Source organism: Vulpes lagopus, chromosome 9 (assembly GCF_018345385.1).
Source record: "Vulpes lagopus strain Blue_001 chromosome 9, ASM1834538v1, whole genome shotgun sequence".
NCBI lineage: Eukaryota > Metazoa > Chordata > Mammalia > Carnivora > Canidae > Vulpes > Vulpes lagopus.
Genome location: NC_054832.1, coordinates 3,246,156 through 3,270,188, shown reverse-complemented (window position 1 = coordinate 3,270,188; position 24,033 = coordinate 3,246,156). Strand labels below are relative to the sequence as shown.

The 24,033-nt window shown below is 48.2% G+C and overlaps 1 protein-coding gene across 5 annotated transcripts in view; it reads right to left on the bottom strand.

Moving 5' to 3' along the window:
- TRAPPC9 (trafficking protein particle complex subunit 9) overlaps window positions 1-24,033 on the bottom strand; it is a 541,977-nt gene that overhangs the window by 453,158 nt on the left and 64,786 nt on the right. For all 5 annotated transcript variants that reach the window (XM_041769344.1, XM_041769347.1, XM_041769345.1 and 2 more), the window contains 2 exons: window positions 22,065-22,281; window positions 17,049-17,192 (listed from right to left, as the gene is read on the bottom strand). In XM_041769344.1, coding sequence (XP_041625278.1) covers window positions 17,049-17,192; window positions 22,065-22,281 — 361 coding nt within the window. The remainder of the gene's footprint in view (window positions 1-17,048; window positions 17,193-22,064; window positions 22,282-24,033) is intronic.

Genomic DNA, 24,033 nt, shown 5'->3' with positions numbered 1-24,033 from the left:
CCTCCTCGAAAGAAAAAAGAAAATTATGTGTTTTCCACTGATTTAGCCCCATGAGACAAACTCCCCTCCTCCCCGTTTCGTGGGTCCAAAGCTGCCATCTTCTAAAAGTGCCACCTCATTAGGCTTTGTATCACTTAGCACTGGAGAAATCTTGAATAGCTTATGCGCAAAACTGCTTTTAAATTTTTTATTACTTTGAAACTTTGCTTCTTTAGGGTTGGAGCACATTGGCCACCCCATCTGGGCTCTACAGTCTGTGGGCAGGCAGTGTACTGATGTTTTAAAGTTTCTTTTCCTGTTCAATTCTTTTTAAACGCACTCTCCTTCGGTGGCCTCTCCTTGGGAGCCGATCGGGAGAAAGAAACCCATAGTGCAACCGTTTTGATACTGAAAATTGACAAGTGTCTTTTTAAAATAAAGAACAAATCCCTCCCAAAAAAGGGGGGAAAAAAGGAACCATACCTATAAAATCATGAGTAAATTTTTATTTTAAAAAGTATATTTTAGGGACGCCTAGGTGGTTCAGCGGTTGAGCGTCTGCCTTCAGCTCAGGGCGTGATCCTGGAGTCCTGGGATCGAGTCCCACATCAAGCTCCCCGCAGGGAGCCTGCTTCTCCCTCTGCCTGTGTCTCTGCCTCTCTCTTTCTGTCTCTCTCATAAATAAATCAATAAAATCTTTAAAAAATAAAAGATAAAAGATAAATAAAAAGTATATTTTAACTATACCAAGAGCTTAACTCTTAAATCCCCAGCACAAATCTTCACAGAACATTTTAAATTTATACCCTCGTTGATCCACTTTGTAATTTGTTTTTTCATAACCTTGTTTTTCAAAATTCAAATCGTTACTTTTATGTTATACTAATTTCATAATTTTTTAAACCAAAAATGTCTTTCCAGCTGCTCAGGTTTCTTCCCCAAGGACAAATATGTGAGTGAAGTAAATATACTGTGTCACATCCTTGAGGTAAAAAACCTTTCTGGTTTTATGACATGTGATCACAAATTACGAAGTTACAAAAGATTTTGTTTTGCAGAGATTTCTAGCTCCCAGATCTAGGAGGAGGCTGCCTGGCCTCTGAGTCACCTGATGCGGAACTAGGAGACACAGAGGCAATGTCAAAGTGACGATCACAGAAATATCTGGAAAATGCACAACATCTCTCCCTTCCTGCATTCCCTCGGCCTTGTGACACAGTCAAATAAAGGCTGAGGGTCCATCTCCCCCAGAGAGAGGCCAAGAGAGCACCTGCCCCAGGCCAAGTTCCGACCTACTCTGACGCTGACAAACTTCTAACGCATTTTCTCTGGGCTGAGGAGCAAAGCAATGAGCTGCGATCAAATGATGAAGCTGAATAAATTCAATCTGACATTTTCCCATTGCATCCAATCTTTGTCTTTCAAACAAATGACAACCATATCCCGGCTGACAGATCACCCTGGTACAGGGACAGACTAAGGTGCGGCATCTCCCGCTGGCCACGCAGCAAGGTGGGCCCGGTGCCTCATCAGTGCAGGGCAAGGAGACAGCATTCAGTGAGTGCATGGCACAGAGAAGGCACAAGCCAATGGCTGTCAGGACCTTCTTGGGACTCAGAAACCCTCACTTGGCCAAAGCCTGGTCACAGTCTCCCTGTGCCTTGAAGGTGCTGCCCCTGTGAAAAGATAGGGAAGGGCACCCTAAGACGATGAATACCATCTGTCTCGGTGAGTGAGGAAATGAATCAGGCTTCACAGGGGCAGACCCGTGACAGTGAGCACTGGGGATCAGGAAAGCGGAGACGGAGCACTCACCCTGAGAAGGATCCCACTAGAAAGGCGGGAACAAACCTGAGAGGAAGGCACCGGGTCCGAGGCACACACACTGGCACCAAAGGGTCCCAGCTCTGCCGCATGCTGCACAGGTGCGAGCTGGTGAGCCCTGCCCAGGCCTGCAGAGCTGCAAGGGAACGCTAGCTGCATGCCTGTGGTGTGCCGGGTGCTGGTCGTGGAGTGTGGGGTGTCCGTCACCCTACCAGAGAGATGAGCGAAGTTTTCAAGAGACTGAGAAACCGCTCCTCTCATGCCACATCACATGAGGCCTCACCAGAGGGCCCTGCTCCTCCATCAGAGTCCCCGCCACAGAGTGGCCTCCAAGAGCTCCAAGCCCCAGCCAGAAGTGAGTGCCCCTTCCCGCCACCTACGATGGTCCTTTCCCCATCCTCTGGCACCTGCAACTTTTAATGTCATCTTTTCATCCTTTAAATCCATCTACAGCCACACAGACACCGCTCTGCTCCTGACTCTGGAACACTCTCTTACCCCACTGCTGGGTTAGCCACACAGACAGTAGAGCCTTGAGGTTTAAGAGAAATAAATCCCTGGACCTTTGCATCTTCCTTGTTCCACTAAAATTATCCCCAAAAGTGCACAAAATATGACTGAAACATCAGGCGAGCCCATGGACACTTGGTGAGAACGCTCATCTTCACAACGATGACAGTAACAGACACCACAGTCAGCCAGGCTCAGTCACCAGCCCTGTGACAGTTTCTTACACCATCGCTAGTGTGGGCACAATCCAAAACTCCTGCCTCTGCAGAGGTTTCAATGTACCATGTAACACAGACCCCCAGCTCACACGGGAACCGGTATTCTGCACTCGGGTTTCAGTATTCGGTGAATGGCATGGAGGATCTCTTCCCCTACAAAGGGGGGGTCATCTGTACAGATAATCACCCAGGGAACAGTCTAAAGAAGGTCTTTGCATTTTATCTCACTGAGGGATATGCCATTTCTTTCCCCCAAATAGATCCCTTGCCACTTACAAGTTGCTTAGTCAATATTAATTTGAATTTAACTCAATCTCTTAAAGAAAAAAAAAAAGATACACAGAAAAGCCTGCACCAATACCACCTCCTTCTCTCTTAAATCAATGAAGCAGGACACCAGGGAGATGTGATGGTGGCATGGGTCAATCAACTTTACTCTGTCCACGTGCTACACATAGAAGAGAAACTAACAGTGATGCCTGGGGGGCTCAGTGGTTGAGCATCTGCCTTCGGCTCAGGGTGTGATCCCAGGGTCCTGGGATCAAGGCCCACATCAGGCTCCCTTCATGGAGCCTGCTTCTTCCTCTGCCTATGTCTCTGCCTCTCTCTCTCTCTCTCTCTCTTTCTCTCTCTCTCATAAACAAATAAATAAAATCTTTAAAAAAGAGAGAGAGAAGCTAACAAGTATGTACCACTGGTCATAAGAGACTGCGCAGTACACAGGGACTCATTTCAAATGAGTCTGTTCCATTTCAATTCCACTGCCAATTCTAAAAGGTAAGTGTTGTTACTTACTGCAAGCCATTGTGACCTCTTTGTGGGTCATAAATATCAAGCTAGTGGGTACTGACTAGCATCCCATGGGATAGAATAGGATGGATCACAGTTCATGTTCTGGGCTGAATTACATCCCCTACAAGTTCGTATGTTGAAGTCCTTGTGCCCAGCAGGGTCCCGGGAATATGAATGAATTTGGAGACAAGGCCTTTGAAGAGGTAAAGTGAGGTCGCACGGGGCCCTAATCCAATCTGACTAGTGTCCTCATGGGGAGAGGAGATTAGAACACGAACTCACACAGAGGGCTACCGTGTGAGGACAAAGGGAGAACACGTCTCCAAGCCAAGGAGGAAGGCCTCCAGGGAAACCAACCCTGCCAGCACCTCAGTCTTAGACCCCCTGCCTCCGAACTGTGAGAAAAGAAGTTTCTGTCGTTTAAACCACCCACCCTGGCACTGTTATGGCAGTGGAGCTGGCTGATAGAGGACATCACACACAGCAGGAACAGATGTCACTTCATGAAACATTCCGGTTTACAAGCAGAATGTCTGTCATGGTCAATATTGTTCCAATGATTGTTGCAGTGATTGCAGGTGAGCCCAGGAAGGTACTGAAGATACTGGGGATGAGTCCTCGCCTTGATTCTCTGCTCCAGGAACGACATGTGAACGACGTGTGTTGAAACACTTCTGCACGTCAAAAGCAAACCAACAGTGACAATGACGGTTTGCTGAACACATACTATGTTTCAGACTCTTCAGATACGCGGTCTCCAACTCTAACACCAGCACGTCAAGGGAAGCACAATCCTCACTTTACTATCCAGAAGGAAACGGCCAGGAAAAACAAGGCAGCTGGATTTAGCGAGCACTGAGTGAGCCTCTGTGAGTCAGACTTTGTGCCAAGCTGGGGCTCGGGGGAAAGGAAGCCCCAGTTCCAGCTGTCCAGCTTCACACATGCAGTCTGCAGACGTGAAAACTCGTGATTAACATGCAACATGATGAGCACTGTTACATAAGTGTGGGGGGAAACTGAGAAGAAAGGCTTTTTCTGCTACCTGGAGGTGTCAAGGAAGATATGAGAGGTGGGCGAGGTTAGTGCTACATTCTGGGTAGTAGAAACCCTGAAGAGAAAGCACAGATGTGAACACCAAGGCTCTGTTCCGGGAACAGCAGCTAAGCCCGGTGCCTCCACAAGGGGGTTGGGCCGGGCCAGACTGAAAAGCACACTGCAAAGCATGCCAGGGACTTGAACTCTAGTTGTAGGGATGGGAACCTTGCGTGCTATCTCAGGGGAGGGCTGCTAGGGATAAATACCTGCTGTGGGAAGATCCCTGGACACTCCAGGTGGCCGAGAGGCAAGAAACGTCTTGGGAGACAAGAACATCCCTTGGAAGTGCTGCCGTATTCTAGACCAGAAATGGTAGGCCGGCACTGGGCGTGGTGGACGGCGGCCAGGTGAATAGGACGGCAGGACGCCACTCCATGCTGACAGCTCACACCACCTGGCCCACGGTGTTCCAAAGAGGCTACGTACAAAAGGACCTTTTGTGATACCGCCCCAGGATGTTCTATTTTGGTTCATCTAAAACTTGGCAAATTAGTATTTTCCCATAACGACTAAATCCACTAATATATTTGGGATTTGACACACTGATAGTTTTTCTTCACCTCATTATTTCACATGCGTGGTTTCTCGACCAAGAATGCACTCTATTAGCAGGTACTTATTATGTTGTACTACACGGTATTTATCTCTTCAAACAGAACTAAAAGGAAGTCAAAAGCTTCCCTTCATTCTACCCGGTTTTGGTTCAACCCCTTCTGTCTATTTCTGAACAAACAAAAGGGATTATATAAACTACAGTGGAAACAAATTATACCCCTTTGTTGAGGAGCTCCCACATAACAGCTCATAAGCTTATCCTTCCTTCTCCCCACCCAGGTGAAAAATGAAATCCATTCAATCAAAACTCTCCAAGAAACCACATATGCCATCTGGAAAAAAAAAAAAATACAAGGGGTAAAAAAGCATGTCAAGAATGGAAAATGTGAAGTAAAATAATACATATTACCTTGACAATTTCAAGATTGTGGCCTTCCTTTTTGGCCAGAGTTCATACTGTCGTTCCTTACGCCTTGCTATGCAAAGCTAACGGGTAAAAACTCAAGTCTAAAGACTGTATGTGCTTCTTAATGGGAATAAGATACGACATGCAGAGTTTAAAGTCCAAGCCCTGTGTTTTAATCTGCTAGTCCATATTACAGGAGACTCATGACTGTTTGGGTCATGCCATTTTACCCAGAATCACCAAGACCAAAATCTAGTAAAATGATGTATTATTTTTTAATACCATTTTACAATTTACTTAAATTCAAAAAATGTAAAGAAGACATATTAACATACCCATGAGTATAAAAGTGAGTGAGTATAAAAGTGAATGAAAAATACAATTCACAAAAAGTCTAGGATGGCAGTAAGCGAGAGCATGGGGGTGGGGGACGCAGAAGTGGGCCTGTCCAAGCCTCATCCTGCCCCCAACACCACACAGTGCTGTGCCTGCTGCCCTGACTCCCTCACTGAAGACTGCTTTGCTGGTACACCTGACTCAATGACTGCCAATTTTACGTCAGCCTCTTTTCAATAAAAGCATTTCACCAAATCGTTAACTGTGACACAGCTTACGTAGTTTTGCATGACTTTTCACATATATAGTTGTACAAACCACAAGAAATCTCATCGGGTGTCAGGAAACAAATCTGATTTGGGCAATGCTGCTCCCACAGTGCAGGGGCACTGAGGGCCCCCCTCTGAGGGTTCTATACATTCACTGCCTAGCCAAACAAATAACGACGGCAGAGGAGAAAAGGAGGATGCTGGTTTTCAGAGATAAGTGAGGACACAGAAGGTAAAAATACACCACTAAGAATTTCTATATATCAGAGGCCATTTCTCAGCCCACGGAGCACACCTGCTGTGAGGGACTCCCAGGGGTCCCGGTGAAGGGCTGACTCCCAGGCCTTAGGTCCAGACGGGACCCTGGAACTGGCCCTGCACTTTGTAGCTAGCTGCTGGCTCAGCAAGATTCTCTTGCAACCTGTGAGTATTTCCCCTGAGGGCTAGGTGTAATTTGAACCAAATACCCTAATCCATAAGCAGCTAAGTACTAGAGAAGAGAGGAGGGACTCATGAGCCTCCTGCTCCAAGACAGAGGGAGACATGATCCGCACTGTCTTTAATCCTCATAGCAGGCTCATGTGCCCATTTCACAAGCAGGAAAGAGGGGGTAGAAGGACGTTGGGATGACTTTCCTCGTTGGGCAGCGAGTGAACAAACACTGAGTGGGCACCTGCCATACATAGTCCTAGGTGTAGGCAGGTGTCTGCCCGGGACAGACAGATCCCTTCCCCAAGGAGCTCATGATCTAGCAAAGAGGGCGGCTAGTTGTAAAAAGCAGAGATACAGGGTGCCATGAAGCAGACAAATACAGGGTGCCTGACCTCAGACCAGAGAGTTGCAGAAAAGGCAGTCGCACGAATATCTTAGGGAAACAAAGCAGAAAGACCCAATGCGTGGTCCTGGACACAGGTGGAAATGAGCTTCCCTGGAGAGACAGAAGCAACAGCAACTATGGCTAAAGCTAAGTCAATGAACGGAGGTTGGAGGGAGACTGGTTTGAGGACCTAACAAGGGGAAAGTGATGGGAGCCTGTGGATGATCTGAAGCAGAAAAGTGACAAGATGGAGGACTACAGGCCAAGGAGACGCCTAATGGCCAGATGCGGCAGCTGAGGCCTTGCAGTGGTTTCCACTGTATCTGTGAGGGCACGGGTGGTGACAAGTGACCACCTCTGGGATCTATTTAAGAGGTAAGACCCTGAGGACTTGCTGATAGGACTTAGATGCAGGTTGATGGTGAAGAAAACAAGTCAAGAATGCCTTCATGGTTTCTGGCCTCAGCAACTGGCCAGGCAGTGGTGGCCCTGGCTGGGATGGGGAGTGAAGATGGGGAAGGCAGCTAGTCCGGAGATCCGTGTGAGGAAAAGCAGAGTCCTGCTGAGACCCATCAGGAGAAAGCACAGAGGGGGAAGAGGAAAGCGTTGAATGGACCCTCCCCGTGGACAGTCAAGCCGCCAAGACAGAGCCAGCAAAGGTGCTGTGAGGGAGAGCAGGCCAGGAGCTGAAACTATGAAAGAGTGAGGAGGAGGAGGAGGACCAGAGTATTCATAAACAACCCAACCAAAGGAAAAGTAAGCTGTGATGAGTCCTGATGACATGCCCATACAAAGAGTGGGGGTTTCTGAAGGAGGACTCCAGAAGTAGCGGTAGGAAAGACTGTACCCTGTCTCTAGGCCCAAGGTACATAGGGTAAGAGGGCGGAAGCAGCAGCCACTTGAGAGGACAGCAGGGAAGCAGTGCCCCCAGGGAAGAGCGGTTTCCCGGGGCACTGCTGGCATCGTGATAGGACATGCCTTGTCGTGTGGGACCTGCCTGCCCCTACATTTGTCTCTTGTTCCTCAGACTACATGCAAATGACACACATGGCCACCGTTATACTGGAAACACTGCCACACATTTCCAAACTCCCACACTCAAGAGCCACTAGCTTGATGATATGAGAAGGCTAAGGGGCCATTCAGGGAGAAAACTGCCATTCAGGGAGGCCGAGCTGAAATAGGGAGTTCACGACAGCAGACTTTAAGTTCCTAGAGTAAAAGGACGTGCTGGGGGTGGTGGGGACACAGAGTATATCTGTTTCCAATGTCAAGGTCTGCTGAGATCACCACCATATGTTTAAAATATTTTCTTACTACTTTCAGCTTCAGTCCAGGGAAGCATTTGTGGGAGGCATCCTGACCCTTTAAACCTGCCTGACACCAGCCTGGTATATGACAGCACTGGACAGATTTTACACTTAGCTGTGCATACATCCTCCAATGAGGGCTAAAGATGGGTTCTAGGCTTGGTTTTTCCTGAATAACTGGGAGTCTCTGGGCAAACTACTGAGCATCTCAAAGCATCAGAGACCTCATCAGCCCAGTGGCTGGGACCCTATCTGCCTCCCAAATCCAACAAATGAGAACCAAATGAAGCCAGAAACAGGAAAGCAACCAGAAGACTGCAGAAGAGGTTTGTATGAAAAGCATACAATTAGTATATAAACACATAGGAAAAATACTCAACCTTGCCAGCTACCAAGAAAATACAAATTAAAACAATAAGGTAGCCTTCTGTACATACTGAATCAGCAGCCCGGCTGCTAGCAGTATAATCAGAACAATGCTTTCAGAGGCAATTTGGCAATATGCTTTAACAGCAATAAAAAATGTTCAAAATGACTGATCCAATAAGCCCTCTCTGGATAAAATCTCCGTCCTGCTAAAAAAGCCAAAGATCTAAAGATGTTCACCACGGCATTGCCAATAACAGCAAAAACAGACCAGATAAAGAACTAAAAGCAAAGCAAAGTATTTATTATTAGCGCATTCAAGAAGACGTGAGTGCCAACATGTATCGCTAGCCAGCTACAGGAACCATACCAGGTTCGCTCTGAGGTGATAAATAGGTTTCAAATGACTGTGAGGAAAGGTGCACATATCTGCGAACACACTGCAAGTGCACATTTCGAGTGGACGAATTATGTGGTCCATGAATGAAGTCTCCAGAATCTTGTTTTTGAAAAGTGGAAAACAGGGGCACCTAGGTGGCCCAGAGGGTTGGGTGGCTATCTCTTGACTTCAGCGCAGGTCAGGATCGAGCCCTGCCTCGGGCTCTGCACTGAGCAAGGAGCCTGCTTGAGGATTCTCTCACCCTCTGCCCCTCCTCCACCTGCTCATGCACACATGCACACATGCTCTCACTCTCTCTAAAATAAATCTTTAAAAAAAAAAAGACATGTATTATTCATGCATTCAACAATATGTGCATGCCAATCTGTGCCACAAGGTCCCGGGGGGGGGGTGGGGAACAGCCAGTTAGAGACCCTGCCCTCAGAGTGCTTGCAGCCCTGCCAGGGAGTCTGTCCATCAAATTAAAGCAATTGGCATATGGCGAGCCAGAAGGGCTCCTGTGGGCAAGTTACATGCACCGGTGGGAATGCTGCAAAGGAACACAAGCTGGCCCCAAAGGACTAAGAAAGGCTCCATAGATAAATATACACATGGTGTCTACACGGAGATGTGAAAGATGAGCAAACTTGTAAGCCAAGGAAGGGAGGCAGGAAAAAGCAAAGGGAGAAGGGATGAGCAAGAGAGGCACCCAGGTAGGATGCACCACGTCTACATGCATCCATCCATCCACAGATACTTTTGTTTCCACTTCTTGGCCAATTATACACACTGCTGCTATGAACATTCATGGGCAGGTTTCTGCGTGGACATACGTTTTCAAATCTCTTGAGTAAACACCTACTCAGTGGAATTGCTGGGTCATACTGCACAACTACTGATCATCCACTTTGCTTCCCCAAATTCCAGACAACAGAATCACACCAAACTACTGTACCCAACATTCCCAAACAAAGCAAATATTCTTAAGTCCACCAGCATTACAGAAAGAACTTCTAAGTGAAACTATTTCTTCTGCTCAGCATGTTCTAGCAAACACCAATTTGTTCTTCAAGGTCAAGATCACCTTCTTCATGGAACATTACTGCAAACTCTTCCACCTCTGAAAAGAACTGTCAACTGCCACATGATGCTTCTGTATCCATCTGTTTTTACGGACTCCTCTCTCCCCTTAACCAGGACTCTTCCTCAGGCCTGTTCTCCAGAGACAATCACCTAAAATGTTCTCAACACTGAATGGCCAGGCTCTTAGCACAACACCTGCTGAAAATTAATAGCCCCATGAGATGCTCCTGTTCTCAGCGTACAGGTAAGAAAACCAGGGCTGAAGGAAGTTAAATTATTTGTCCAAGGTCCCAGAAGTTGTAAAGACAGCAGTATCCAAATCCAAGTCTGGGGCAACTCAGAATCTGATATACGGGACCACCAAACAGTGCAAGAGGAACAGGCAGGAAGAGGGAGAGACCAGGAAGGAGCAAGTACAGGATACTGAGCACAGCAAGCACTTAGCTCTCGACATTTCCAAAGCCCCCCATCTCCCATCTCATCTGTTCTTCATGATGATGCTTACAGTGAAGGAGGAAATGAATTTTCATTCCCATAAAATAATATGGACAAGGAAACCAGGCTTCGGCACCCTGCTTCAAAGGTAGCTCACACATGAGTTCCTGAAGGAGGATGCCTGCCGGAGCCTGAGCCGCAGCCCCTCAGCCAGGCCTCCCACCCGGACCCCCAGCAGCCAGGGTAGTGGGAAACAGGTCTGTGGGGCTGGGGGGACCGAGGACTAGAAGGTCAGGAAGGCCTCTCACGCCTTCAGGTCAGACTGGAGTGACACAGGGAGGCACCCATGTGAGGGCTGGGGCACAGTGCATCAGGAAGAGAGAAAGGGCCTGAGAAAGCAAACAGGCTCAAAGGAGAGAAGGACCCCTAAGCAGGGCAGTGTACGAGACACAGTGAACCAGAGAGCATGGGGCAGGCAGGGATCAGGGCACCCAGGGCGCTGGAAACCACGGGTTAGCAAAGACAAACCCTCCCATAATGGACTAGACGTTGTATCTTAGGTTTTGTGAACCAAGAGGCTGATCATGGATGTTACGTAGGTACTTACATACAGCAAGTGAGAAAACACACTTCCTCTTGGTGAAATGCAAAATACATAATTGAGTACAATTTTTGTTAACACAGATTTAAAAATGAGAAGAAAAAAAAAATTTTGGAGGGTGATGACATTTCATCTAATCAGCGTTCAAAGATCACATCCTTATCATCAAACTGATCACAAGTGTTCATCTATAAAAGCCTTTCTTGTCAGGAAGGCCAGATCCACCCAAAAGGTGGGAGCAGATCTGACCCACAAGCCACAGCGAGCTGACCCATGTCATAAACCACGATGAGGAATCTAGGTTTCTTCAAGGCACACTGAGGCCACGGAGGCCGGACGCGGGAGGGCGTGTGGTCCGACACAGCTTCCAAGAGCTCGCCCAGGCTGCTCACTAACGAGCTAAGGCGCGAGCTGAGGAGAGAGAGAATGAATGCAGGAAGATGAGCAGGTAATGAGTGCCGGCTCCCCACTCCGGCTGTGGGGGTGAGAGTGGGGGGCTATGGCACAGACTGCCCTGCTCCCCGGAGGAGCACCCGAAAAGGCAGGTGGGGGAAGGCGAGAGAGAGCTTCAGGGGAGAGGAGACGATGCTCCTACTGAGGGTGAGATCTCGGGGGAGAGCAGGCTGGACACATGGATCTGAGGGCCAGCAGCACAGAAGCAGAGCTCCAAGGCAGGGCGTGGACACATCACTGCACGTGAAAGGTGACACCAAGGGCCACACACTGTGGGGCTCTGTTCACCTGAGACACCTAGGACAGGCAGATTTAGGGAGACAGAAGCAGATCACACCTGCTGAGGGATGGGGTCGGGGGGCCTGGGGAACGGTGTCTGAGGGGTACAAGGCTCCGTGCACACCTGCTGAGGGATGGGGCGGGGGGGCCTGGGGAACAGTGTCTGAGGGGTACAAGGCTCCTGCACGGTGGATATCACAGGGTGCAGAAAGCTGCACGGCCCTGCACATTTGCCAGGGTACCTGCGGCGGGTGAACTGTGCAGTACGTGAGCTCCTTCTCAATATATTTTCTTAAAAAAATAATAATAATATAGTTTAGTAAGATACTCGGTTTCCTGGAGACAAAAGCACACCTGCTGTGTGGGGGACGGGCCGTACCACAGCTGCTCTGAGGTCTGCGATGCTCAAACACCCAAGGGCTGCTGGAGACCCAGGTCTGGGGCTCAGAGACGAAGCCTCTATTCTGACCTCAGGTTCTAACAGCAAATTGAGTTCATGTTCTAGATGACAAGGCCTGGGATTCTGTGCTCCTCCAGCTGGACCATGAGCTGAGGGGCTGATCTAAATCCACACCTTCAATGGCAAGGCAGCAAGGGTCATGTTCCCAACAACTCAAGTGCGGGAGAGGCAGGACGCCAGATGGCATGGAGGTGGCAGCCTGGCCAACCACTGTTCGCCAGGAGACGGTGCCTCACGGCTCTGCTGGTCCCTCATCCTTATCCCTCTTTCCTTTCCCACCTGCCACCCACATCAGACAGGAGGAGCCCTGCTAGCACTGCTACTGTTAATCATCAAATAGGACACAAATCAGAGCATCTGCACATCTGCTAGCCCTCTGGGCTCACTCTGCTGTGTCCTTGACAAGAGATTCCATTTCTCTTGGGTCTTCTTAAGGTACCTCAGGCGAAAGAACCTGCAACCTCTGACCAAGGAGCTGGAGTCCAGGGCCCCTGGGAGGGAAATAACACAGATGTCTCAGAACATTCATTAAGCACTTTTATGCATTAGACACACTGTCATGCATGTCGGGTACCTTATCTCTACTCGAGAGAGTCCTGCCAAGTAGATGAAACACTGGCTCTTTGGCAGGTTTTTGACCTTGTATCCTCCAGCAAAGTTCTGAACACAGTAAAACACAAAAATCCTTTAGACCTCCGCAGGGAAAGCCCAAGCAACTACGTGAAGTTTAAATTTCACTAATAAAGCATCCGACCCTATAATAAGAACACAGCATTCTCTGCTACCGTAACACGGTAAAACAAGTCTCATGTCGGAAGCTCCTTAATTCAAGATCATTCACTGGTCGTCCCACAGTCTCAGCAGCACCCCTCCCTCACCCTGGGTCTGTTTACTGTGGCACCAACAGGAGTGATCAGGGGTTCTGCTCCCTCTCAAGGGACTCCTGTGCAGCACACAGGACCAGGTCACAGGACCAGGTTTGCAGCCACTACCCACGGAGCTCACCAGTCCACTGCCGCGCTGCCATGGAGGCTGCACCTGCATGCCCAGGGACCCCCAGTCAATGATCATAAACAGTAACACAGCCACGCTTCCCAAGAAGAGTCCACAAATTCTCAACTTAGTACTTCCATCTTGAAAAACATGACAAGGGCAGCCCGGGTGGCTCGGCAGTTTAGCACCTGCCTTCAGCCCATGGCCTGATCCTGAAGACCCAGGATTGAGTCCCATCTCGGGCTCCCTGAATGGAGCCTGCTTCTCCCTCTGCCTGTGTCTCTGCCTCTCTCTCTCTGTCTCTCTCTGTGTGTGTCTCCCTCATGAATAAATAAATAAATAAAATCTTAAAAAAAAAGAAAAGAAAAACATGACAAGAGTCCCAGGAACCAGATGCCTTTTGTGTTAACAACTATCCTCTTTAACTCGTGAGTTCACTCTTACCTGCACACATGAGAGGGTATATGTGGGGGAGGACGGGGCAAGAAGCCCCCAGACCATGGCCTCTCCATCTGCCAATACTCAGGCTGACATACAACAAGGAGGCTAAGAAGCCCTTCCCTCAAGCCCAGGATCAGTGATTTCTTTCTTGGCTGTTCTTCTAGTCCACATTTCATTTCAATGCAGCAGTATTTAGGAATGTTAACTATCAACTCTATAAATGATACCATGAGCTCTCCAGAGGAAAGGTCATCAGGTAAATTAAAATATCTATCATTAGGGGCATCTGAGTGGCTCGGTTGGTTAAGCAACCAACTCTTGATCTCAGCTCAGGTCTCAAGCAGGGTCATGAGTTCAAGCCCTGAACTTTAAAAGAAAAAAAAATTAAATAAATAAAACTTTAAAATTAAAAAATAAAGTATCTATCATTAAAATGAAAACAAACTACCTCACAACTGTGCCATCCTCGTTGTACAAATGAGAAAACGGAGGCCCAGAAAGACTGCCACCACTGATCTGAGGTGACAGCCAGCAGCTGGCTGGGAAGAACTCTTTAAACTTCCTGACTTTTGTCCTTTTCTCCGAAGACTCCAATTAACCAAATACCATTACACAGGCCTTTAAGGAGACGGCTCTTTGTTCCACAGTCCGACAACATGACCTCCAATAACCAGCAAGCTCCTTCCCTCCAGAGCTCCAGAAAGGAAGACAGCCATTGACCAACGAAGGACACGAGGATTCTTCCGCTATAGTCATGAGCAGCGCATGAACGAAGGGAGCGGAGCGGGAGACCCTGGTGGTGCTGGGACTTGTCAGAGGCTGGCGATAGGGAATCCAGACCTAGAGGAGCCATGGGCGGACAGGGAACAGGGGGTGGGGGAAGGAGAGAGTACAAAGGCCCTGCCACAGGACGGGGGATGTGGATTTAAGAGAAAAAGCCTGAGATGAAGCAAGTGAAGGTGTGAGCAGCTCGGGGCAAGGACACAGGGCCCTGTCCTCACAACTCACGGCAACATAAGACTGCGCAGAGTTAAACGGGAGCCGTTTGGGGAAAGAGAGAGAGAGCACAATCATGACAAGAGGAGAGAGGGTCATGTGCCGTGGGTCAGGAGGTACTCAGAACTCGAAAAAAAAAAAAAGCCCAGTGGGCAGAGTCCACTCACCCTGGACACTGTGCCGGACACTGCATCGTCACTGAAGCAGGGTGGTGGGGAGGGTCAAACACCGTCGGGTGGCTGAGGAGAGCAGTCACCCATCAAAAAGGAAAAATTCAACACATCAAACAACAGACCCAGGCCCACTGGACACTAGAGTCGGCCTGTTCTGGGGACTCCGCCTTCATCTGCCCCTCACATTTCAGAGGATCCCAAGGTGCCAACCGTTCATCTAGCCAGCTGTCATGCTGGTCTTGGTGCTCAACGAAAACCCACTAGGCACAGAGGAGAAGTGGTCCCACCGTCCGCAGGTGCCTCTCTGTGAGCAGTGATGCACCAGCACCCCCAAGGGATACAAACAAGCCCAAGGGACACAAACAAGCACCACAAGTGGTAAATGCTTCAAGGTCATTAGCAACAAGAGGCTGCGGGAGGAGTCACTGTGGGAGTCACCTGGGGGAAACAGACGACCCCGAGTCCCAGCAGGTGGCATGGGGACAGACACCTCTCATGAGAAGAGAACAGCACACAACAGGCTTTCACGGTATGTGCGATGAGAAGTCCACGCAGCCTGCCTGGATGAAGTTCAAGGACACACAGGGTGTGGAGGAGGAGATTACACAAGAGGAATCTCACCCAATCCCTCGAACTTCGTGAGGAGCCAGGGTCCTCAACAGCCTCTGCCTAGAACACAATGGATTACATACGTAGTTTACATAATAGCTAGACGGAACCCCTTCCCCTCCTGTTTTAGAAAAGCACAGGAGTCAGACCGACCATTTCCCTGCTTCTGTAAGGGCCATCGCACACCAACTCAGTCCTTCTGCTTTGAAACTGACCGTTACGGAGTCTTTGTGTGAGTTCTGGCATAAACGCGCTACTGGAACTCATGTACTGAAGCCTCATACCCACAGTAGATCCTGCAGCCCAGGAGACTGCCACAGGGAAAAGGGACCAGCCACAGGCACAGGGACGGCAATACATGCTGATTTCAAAGCTGGGAGGACAGAGGAGGCACACCGACCGATGCCAGGGTGCGGGCTGAAGGAGCACAGTGGCTGAGCTGCGGCAGGTCCCGCTGGGACACTTCGGGCATGAAGAACGGACCCCCCAGGTGACGCGAGTGCTGCCCTCTCCTGGGATTGTTCCCAGCCGGAAAGAGCCACCTCGTCCAAGCCCATGCCTCCTTCCTGGGAACGATGTGCGTCCAGCACCTGGGTGTGGGAGTAGGAGGCCTAGCCCCTCACCACACAGCAAGGTATCTCTGCCTGGGGCAGCTGAGGCCTCTCCAGAAACTGCCTCACCAGGCACTGCACTGCCGGTCACTGAGCCTGGCGTGGTGACCATGCAGGCCAGCTCTGCGGGGGCGGGGCCTCTGCTAACACCGTTCTGAGGCCCAGCCTTCCTCTGCCCCATCTGGCCTCCTTCTCCTCCCTTCAACTGGTATTGATCCCCGGAGCATTTCCTAATAAATACCCCCCGCACTCATCTCCAGGGCAGAGAGTGTGTCCCAAAGAAGCCAGTGGGCAACATGCACGCCTGGCTGCGCGGCCCAGGCAGAAAGGGAGGTGTGCTGGGGAAGCAACAGAGCTGCACCGCGGATGTGCTCACTTTCAAGTGCCCGTGGGACATGCAAATGTCCTGCAAGCCTGCAAGCAGCAGGATCAACATAGCTGGGCCCAGGGTAGAATGTGGGCTGGAAACAAACAGGGCATGATTGAAACCCAAAAAGCAGAGGCTGGACGGGAGAGTAAGTAAGAGTAAAAGCACATGACGGACAGGAGAGGCCAGGAGAAGGAAGCCTGCGGCGCGGGCAGAGATACCGCACGAGGCCGCAGGGCGCACAGAGCAAGCTGCGTCTCTGGCTGCAAAAGTAAGACCCAAGTTGCTGCTGCAGAGACTATAACTAGGGGGGCACAGCAGGGTCCTCGGGGTTCTGGTCAGACTTCCCATCTGGCTGCCACTCACAGGAGCGGTCACTCGGTGAAACTTCACCGAGGGACATTCCTATGAATCGTGCAGCTCCGGGTATGAATGTAACGCTTGGACGTTTCTGTTCTATGCGGCGTAGGCTACGGGAAGGGGAGCCCATGCCGGAGACCGAGAGGCAGAGGGAGCCACGGAGCGGCGAGAGGGGGCCCAGGGAGGACAGCAGGGGCAGCGCAGGGAGCTGAGGACACAGCAGAGCTCGGTGCCTTCTAAGCAGCGGACGGGGAAGCGCCACCACGTAAACCCAAGCGCAGGTCCGTGCGGGCTGGCACGAAGGGGGCTCTCGTTCACTGAGTCCACTCACCTTGATCCGACAGGAAGTCCAGCATGGTCTGCAACAGGAAGGACAAGTGCCTGACAGAAAGAGCAGGATTCCCCATTCTTCGGGAGGCGTAGACCAATTCATGAAGCAAACGCATCTGGACGGCAGCCCAGCCGCGGTGCGTGCCTGTGGGGGAAGTCACAAAGCGTCCTCAGAGGGCGCCAGGAGGGCGCGTCACACAGACTCGAGCCTTCCTCGGAAAGACGTTTAATGGTATCTGTGAAACTTGTGATTTAAAGACAAATGCTTCAACTACCAAACCCAAAGGGCAAGGGAAAACACGTCCTGTGTTTAACTTAGCCCAGAAAGAACTTGTGCTGTGTTTTCTTCATACGGTAAAAAGACATGTTTTATGGAACATGTTTTCTCTTCTGCAAAGACACAATTTAAAAATAACCACTTTGAGATCATTATAATAAGATTATAACCAAAAATTGTTTCCAGGGGCATGTATTTGAGTTACAGATACACAATTATTTTTTCAAAAAATAATTGGTATTTGATGGGCCTTCATGTGCTTTTTTAATTTAACGTGTAAGAAAAGCTTGTAACAGCGGATAGTTAAATTAGGAAAAAGGTTACCAATGGACTGTTGCGGCTGCTCCCTCCAAAACAAATTAGCATGGTTGAAATTTAAGGGTGGGGGGTGTTGACCGCACAGTCATTGAAAAATACCCTTTAAGACCATAGAACCTAGGGGCGCCTGGGTGGCTCAGTCGGTTAAGCGTCTGCCTTCAGCTCAGGTCACGATCCTCAGATCCTGGGATTGAGTCCTCAGTCGGGCTCCCTGCTCAGTGGGGAGCCGGCTTCTCCCTCTCCCTCTGCCCCTTCCCCTGCTTGTACTGTCTTTCTCTCTAACAAATAAGATCTTTTCTTTTTTAAAGACCTCAGAATCTTAGAGTTATTTATTCCATCTCCTTCCTGGCAACAAGGACTACTTTTAAATATTCTCTACCTTGAAAACCTTCATGAAGGAGACCCCATAACGGGATTCAAACACAAACAGGTTACAGTACAGTGTTGTGTGTCCGGGACCCCATGGGCTGTACAGAAAAAGATGAAGACTCCAACCACGGGGCTCCTCCTGCCCCAGGCCTACTAAGCTGCTCTCCCACTGCCCTGCACTACACGGCTGGCCAGCTCTTTCATGTACTTCTGCTACATCGTGCACAAATTCTGACCCACAGGCATTACCCAGCAGGTACAGTGAGGCCCCTGCAAGCTCGTGTATTTGTTCCTTCCACCAATCCTCAATTTCCTTCACAGCCAGGAAAGCCTGGTAAAACATGATGCTCCTATTTTTCAGACATCAAACTTAAGTATGTAAGGTAAAATGACATGATTTCTGAGATTTGCCCTAAGATCCTTCAACAAAGAATAAACTTAAGAAAAAGAGATAAAGGGACGCGTGGGTGGCTCAGTGGTTGAGTGTCTGCCTTTGGCCCAGAGCGTGATCCTAGGTCCGGGTATCAAGTCCAGCATCGGGCTCCCTTTGAGGAACCCGCTTCTCCCTCTGTCTCTGCCTCTCTCTGTGTGTCGCTCATAAATAAATAAATAAAATATTTTAAAAAAAAAGAAAGAAAAGATAAAAATAAGGCACATGTGACAAAGTCTTGATAATCACTTACTGTGGGTGATGGGCTCATTGTACTATTATCTTTAATTTATATTTATTTAAATTACTTCATAACTTTTTAAATTGGAATTCTTGGAGGTGACCAAACCTACACACACACACACACACACACACACACACACACACACACACACCAAAAAACTACCTGATATCCTAGAACCTATCTATCTTACAAAAACCTTTAGGAACATAAAATAGCAGTACTTACCATATGACAGGAAAGGACAGAAAGCCAAGTCTCTGCAATATTTCCTCATTATCAAAAGAAGCTAAGACCAAATGCCAAAGTGAAGTAAGAGATTTTTAAAAGGATTAAGAAGCTAAAATCAACTTCATGACTAACCAAGTCATAAATTTTAAATAATCCAATTTAACTAATAACACTACAGTATCAAGAAGGTTTTCTCACTTAAAAATTGGGCAGATAACACCATGTTGTTTTTTTCTAATACATGATGACACAGTTCCGACCACAGGCAATTGTAAGACTGAGTAAAAATTTCCTTAATGCTAAATAGCATACAAGTCACAATTTCTATGTTCCTCCAATAAAATCTGACTCTTTTTATTCATAAGCCAGATTTGCAACATATGACCAAGTGATAAATTTTCCACACTCTTGCATTCAAAATGTAACTGATTTGAGAGTTTATTACAACTAGTACCTTAAAGCAAATCCACCTGCCATCCCAGCCTCTCATAAGTGCTCCTGGGGAAGACTGAATCCCTCACTCAGGAAAAGGCTGATCTCCATACACAGCATATTCCTAGATCTTCATATACAGCAACACAAATAAGATTAAAGTGATAACAACCAGCCCATTAAGCTGGCAAATACACACAGTTCACATTTGTTTGCCTGCCCTGACCTTCTGTAACCAGCTAGCAAAAATGTTCATTTTGAGAAATAGAAATATATTTCAGATCCTGAGAATACAGATAATTTGCTTTATTCACAGGTCCAGGGTTTGAGTACATTTCTATTAAATTCTGAAAAATATTTGAAGTGGTCCAGAGCAACAGTGGAGATGGAGTTTAAAGTGATTTTTATTTCCTGTTAAAAACATAGCCAGCCAACATTTATCATTTCTACTTTTTCTGAGTTCACTTCCATACCTTTATCATTTTTACTTTATTTGATCTCACTTCCATACTTTCTCTCAACCTCTTCCCCAAAAAGATGGCAAATGTCCCCTCCCAAAAAAGAAGGCTAAATAAAAAGTACCAAATAACTTGGAGATGTGCTTATTTGCTTTATTTTTCAAAAGAAACATTTTAGAAGACAAAATCAGAGAGGGAGACAAACCATAAGAGACTCTGAACTCTAGGAAACAAACTGAGGGTTGCTGGAAGAGGGTGGGAGGATGGATAACTGGGTGATGGGAGGGCACTTGATGTAATGAGCATTGAAAGTTGTATGCAACTGATGAATCACTGAACGCTACCTCTGAAACTAATAATACAGTATATGGTAATTAGCTGAATTTAAATTAAAAAAAAACATTTTGTTCATCTGATTTAAAAATTAAGACCAAGAAATCCTTTTCAACAACTGGCAGCCCACACATGAGGCTGTAGCTGCTCATTAGGCTTTGGTCCTATGGGACACGTATCTCCTGGGACATTGGCCATGTGCCACACAGGGGCCACGGTGATGGTCAGAGGCTCTGCTCTCACAGGCACACAGGATAGTGTGGGAGGCAGGTGTTAAATCATCATCCTAACTGATTTTTTTTTTTTAAGCAGGCTCCACATCCAGCACAAAGCCCAATGTGGGGCTTGATCTCATGAATCCGAGACTGTGACCTGAGCCAGGATCGAAAGTCAGACGCTTAACTGACCGAGCCATCCAGGTGCCCCAACCTGAGCTGATTTTTAAATGCGCTTGCAGATTATGGGATGCCATACAGAAGAACAACAGGATTCGATGAAAAAGGAAAAATAAGGGGTGCCTGGGTGGCTCTGTCAGTTCAGCGTCCAACTTGTGGTTTTGGCTCAGGTCACAATCTCAGGGTTGTGAGATTGAGCCCCATGATGGGTTCCGTGCTGGCTGTGGGGCCTGCTTGGGATTCTTTCTCCCCCTCCCTCTGCCTCTCTACCCCCATCCCACCCCTGCTCACACATCTGCTGTCTTCTCTCTCTCACAAATAAACCTTAAAAAAAAAAAAAGAGAAATAAAAAGACTCTACGTAGGCTGAGGGGCCACAGGGGACCTCTGCATAAGTGACATCCAGCCAAGACCTTAAGGACGGCTGGCAGCTACACAGTGAGCAGCAGGGAAGAGCATCCCGGAAGGAGGCCTCCGACTCTGAACTCTCAAGACACATCAGACAACTCCTGGGGTGACCTGCACAAAGCCCAGGCAGTCTGCTTTCCCTCCAGAGGCAGTGTGGAGTTACATTCACAGGACACCAAAAAAAGGTACCTGAGAGTAAGTGGGACCTTGCCTCCAGCCTCCCTGAAGCACAGTGAAGGGATTCCATTCCCAGCACAGCTAGAAACCTTTACCCTTTATCCTCTCTCTACAGAGCAACCGTGTAAATGCTCTAAAAACTATACCTTCCTCCTAAACACTAACCTCCCCCCATGAAACCTCTCTGGAAGGTGGCCTAAGTGAGCTCATCCCCACCTTCGCAGCTCTGACGTCTCTGCCACCAACAACACTGAGCCTTTTGAATGTAAATCCCACAAAGTCTATGGCTTGTCCAGTTATATCTGCCCTTTTTTTTTAAGATTTTATTTATTTATTCAAGAGAGACACACAGAGAGAGAAGCAGAGACATAGGCAGAGGAAGAACCAGGCTCCCCATAGGGAGCCCGACATGGGACTCAATCCCCAAAATGGGATCACGCCCTGAGCCCAAGGCAGGCACTCAACCTCTGAGCAACCCAGGTATCCGCAGTTATTTCCACCCTTAATGCCAATTACCACTACCAGGGGCAGGAAAGGGACTGGCTAAAGAATGCCAGCTCCCGGGATCCCTGGGTGGCGCAGCGGTTTGGCGCCTGCCTTTGACCCAGGGCGCGATCCTGGAGACCCGGGATCGAATCCCACGTCGGGCTCCCGGTGCATGGAGCCTGCTTCTCCCTCTGCCTGTGTCTCTGCCTCTCTCTCTCTGTGACTATCATAAATAAATAAAAATTAAAAAAAAAAAAAAAAAGAATGCCAGCTCCCAAGCAAAGCAGCACTACTTTTCATTATAATTGTATTATCGTAAGTACCCAAGGGCAGGATGGGGCTTAGTCATCTTTGAACCCTCCTGCCAACCATAGTGCCTAACCAGGAGAGCAAGTGCTCAAACAACCCACAGGGAACAGGGTCCAAGCGACATTTTTAGTTCCAACAATGAGACTTTCGGTACCTTTGCTGAAGTCTTTGGGATCCAGTGACAGACTGTAGCCGGGAAGCGTCTCCAGGAGGAGCTTGTAGCAGGCTCTCCACCCAGGCTCCGCGATGCTCGGGGCCACACACTGCATAGCGGCCACACGCTTGAAGAACGCAGACTTTCGATGGAAGCCAATCAGCTCGTAGAGCTCAGAGAGGATGCTGTACCGCTGAATTTTTTCTTCCTCTGAAAGCTGAAGCACAGACAGGAAGTAAAGTTTTTGAGAAAGGAAACACATAAAAAAGCTTTTTCACAAAACAAAGACATGATGAAACATTGGGGAAAGGCCGGGCCTGGACAGTGCACGGTGATGACACTCCCCAGAAAAGCATGGAAGCAGTGTGACGTGAAGGCCCAAAGGCTTTGAGGCCCACCTCTTCGAGGTCATCCTGTCCTTTCTCCTTTGTGGGCTGGTATGACCAGAGCACAGTCCAGAGCCTGCCATCCAGCTGGGATATGCTGGGAAACCCTTCAGTATCATACCCACAAGCCCAGAGCCTCCCTGGCACCCCAGTCTGCCCCTTGGCTCTAGATCCCACTGCCTCCCTGTGCACCAGCCAAATGCAACAACCCTGATGGGTGTTGTGTTCCCATTCCGTCAACACGAGTTCATCGAATGCCTTCTCTGCAGCCGCCACTCCTGGGGCTGGGCACACACAGCAAGGAATGAAACAGGGAAAGACCCCTACCCTCAGGGAAGACAATGATGAGGAAGTGACCGAAGTGTGGCTCTGAGCACGATGAAACAGAAATGAGACAAGGACTAAGCAGGAGTCGGCCAGGCAAGGACATGCCAGGCAGGATAAGCCAAGGAGCAGACAGGTGCCCATGTCTTCCCACTACAGCACCCTGCTCGCCGCCCCTCCCAGACGCTGATCTCTGGTGTGAGTGGCCTCTACTGTCCCTAAATCCTCACAGCCTTTCTGATTCCACCACGTTATTTCCTCTTTCTCCTGGGTTGTTTGTGTTCACGTTCCTTTTCCGCCCCCCACCCAGCCCGTAGGACGACCACACATTTTCTAAAGTGGAAGCATCATTTTTTGTATTAATTTTTTTATTTTTAATTGAAGTTAGTTGACATATATTAGTGCATTTTCAGTGCATACAACACAGTGGGTTAACAATTACAAACATTATCAAATGCTCACCATAAGTGTAGTTACCATCTCTCACCACATAGTTACTACATTACTGACTATATTCCCTATGCTGTGTTGTTTATTCCTGTAACTTATTTATTTTATAACTGGAAGTCTATACCTCTTCATCCCCCTCACATATTTCACCCATCCCCCCTCTGACGACCACTAGTTTATTCTCTGAATTTGAGTCTGTTTCTCTCATTATTATTGTTTACTCGTTTGCTTTGCTTCTTCTATTCCACAAATGAGCGAGATCATGTGATATTTGTCTCTGACTTATTTCACTCAGGATTATACCCTCTAGGTCCATCTACATCATTGCAAATGGCAAGATCTCATTCTTTTTATGACCGAGTAATATACCAGTGTGTGTGTGTCTATGGACAGATACTTGGGCTACTTCCAAGCAGTAGTTGGCTTCATAAATAATGCTGCAATAAACATAGGGGTGCATATATCTTTTCAAATTAGTGTTTTCACTTTCTTCGTTTAAATATCCACAAGTAGAATTACTGCATGGTGTGGTAGCTCTATTTTTAACTTTTTGAGGAATCTCCATGATGTTTCCCTTAGTGGCTGCACCAGTTTCCATTCCCACCAACAGTGCATGAGGCTTCCTTTTTCTCCACATCCTTGCCAACCTTTTGTTTTTGTGTTTTTGACAACAGCCATTCTGACAGGTATGAGGTGGTATCTCATCACGTTTTTATTTTGTATTTCCTTGATGAGCAGTGATGTTGAACACTTTTCCATGTGTCTCTTGGCCATCTGTACCTCTTTGGAAAAACGTCTATTTAGGTCCT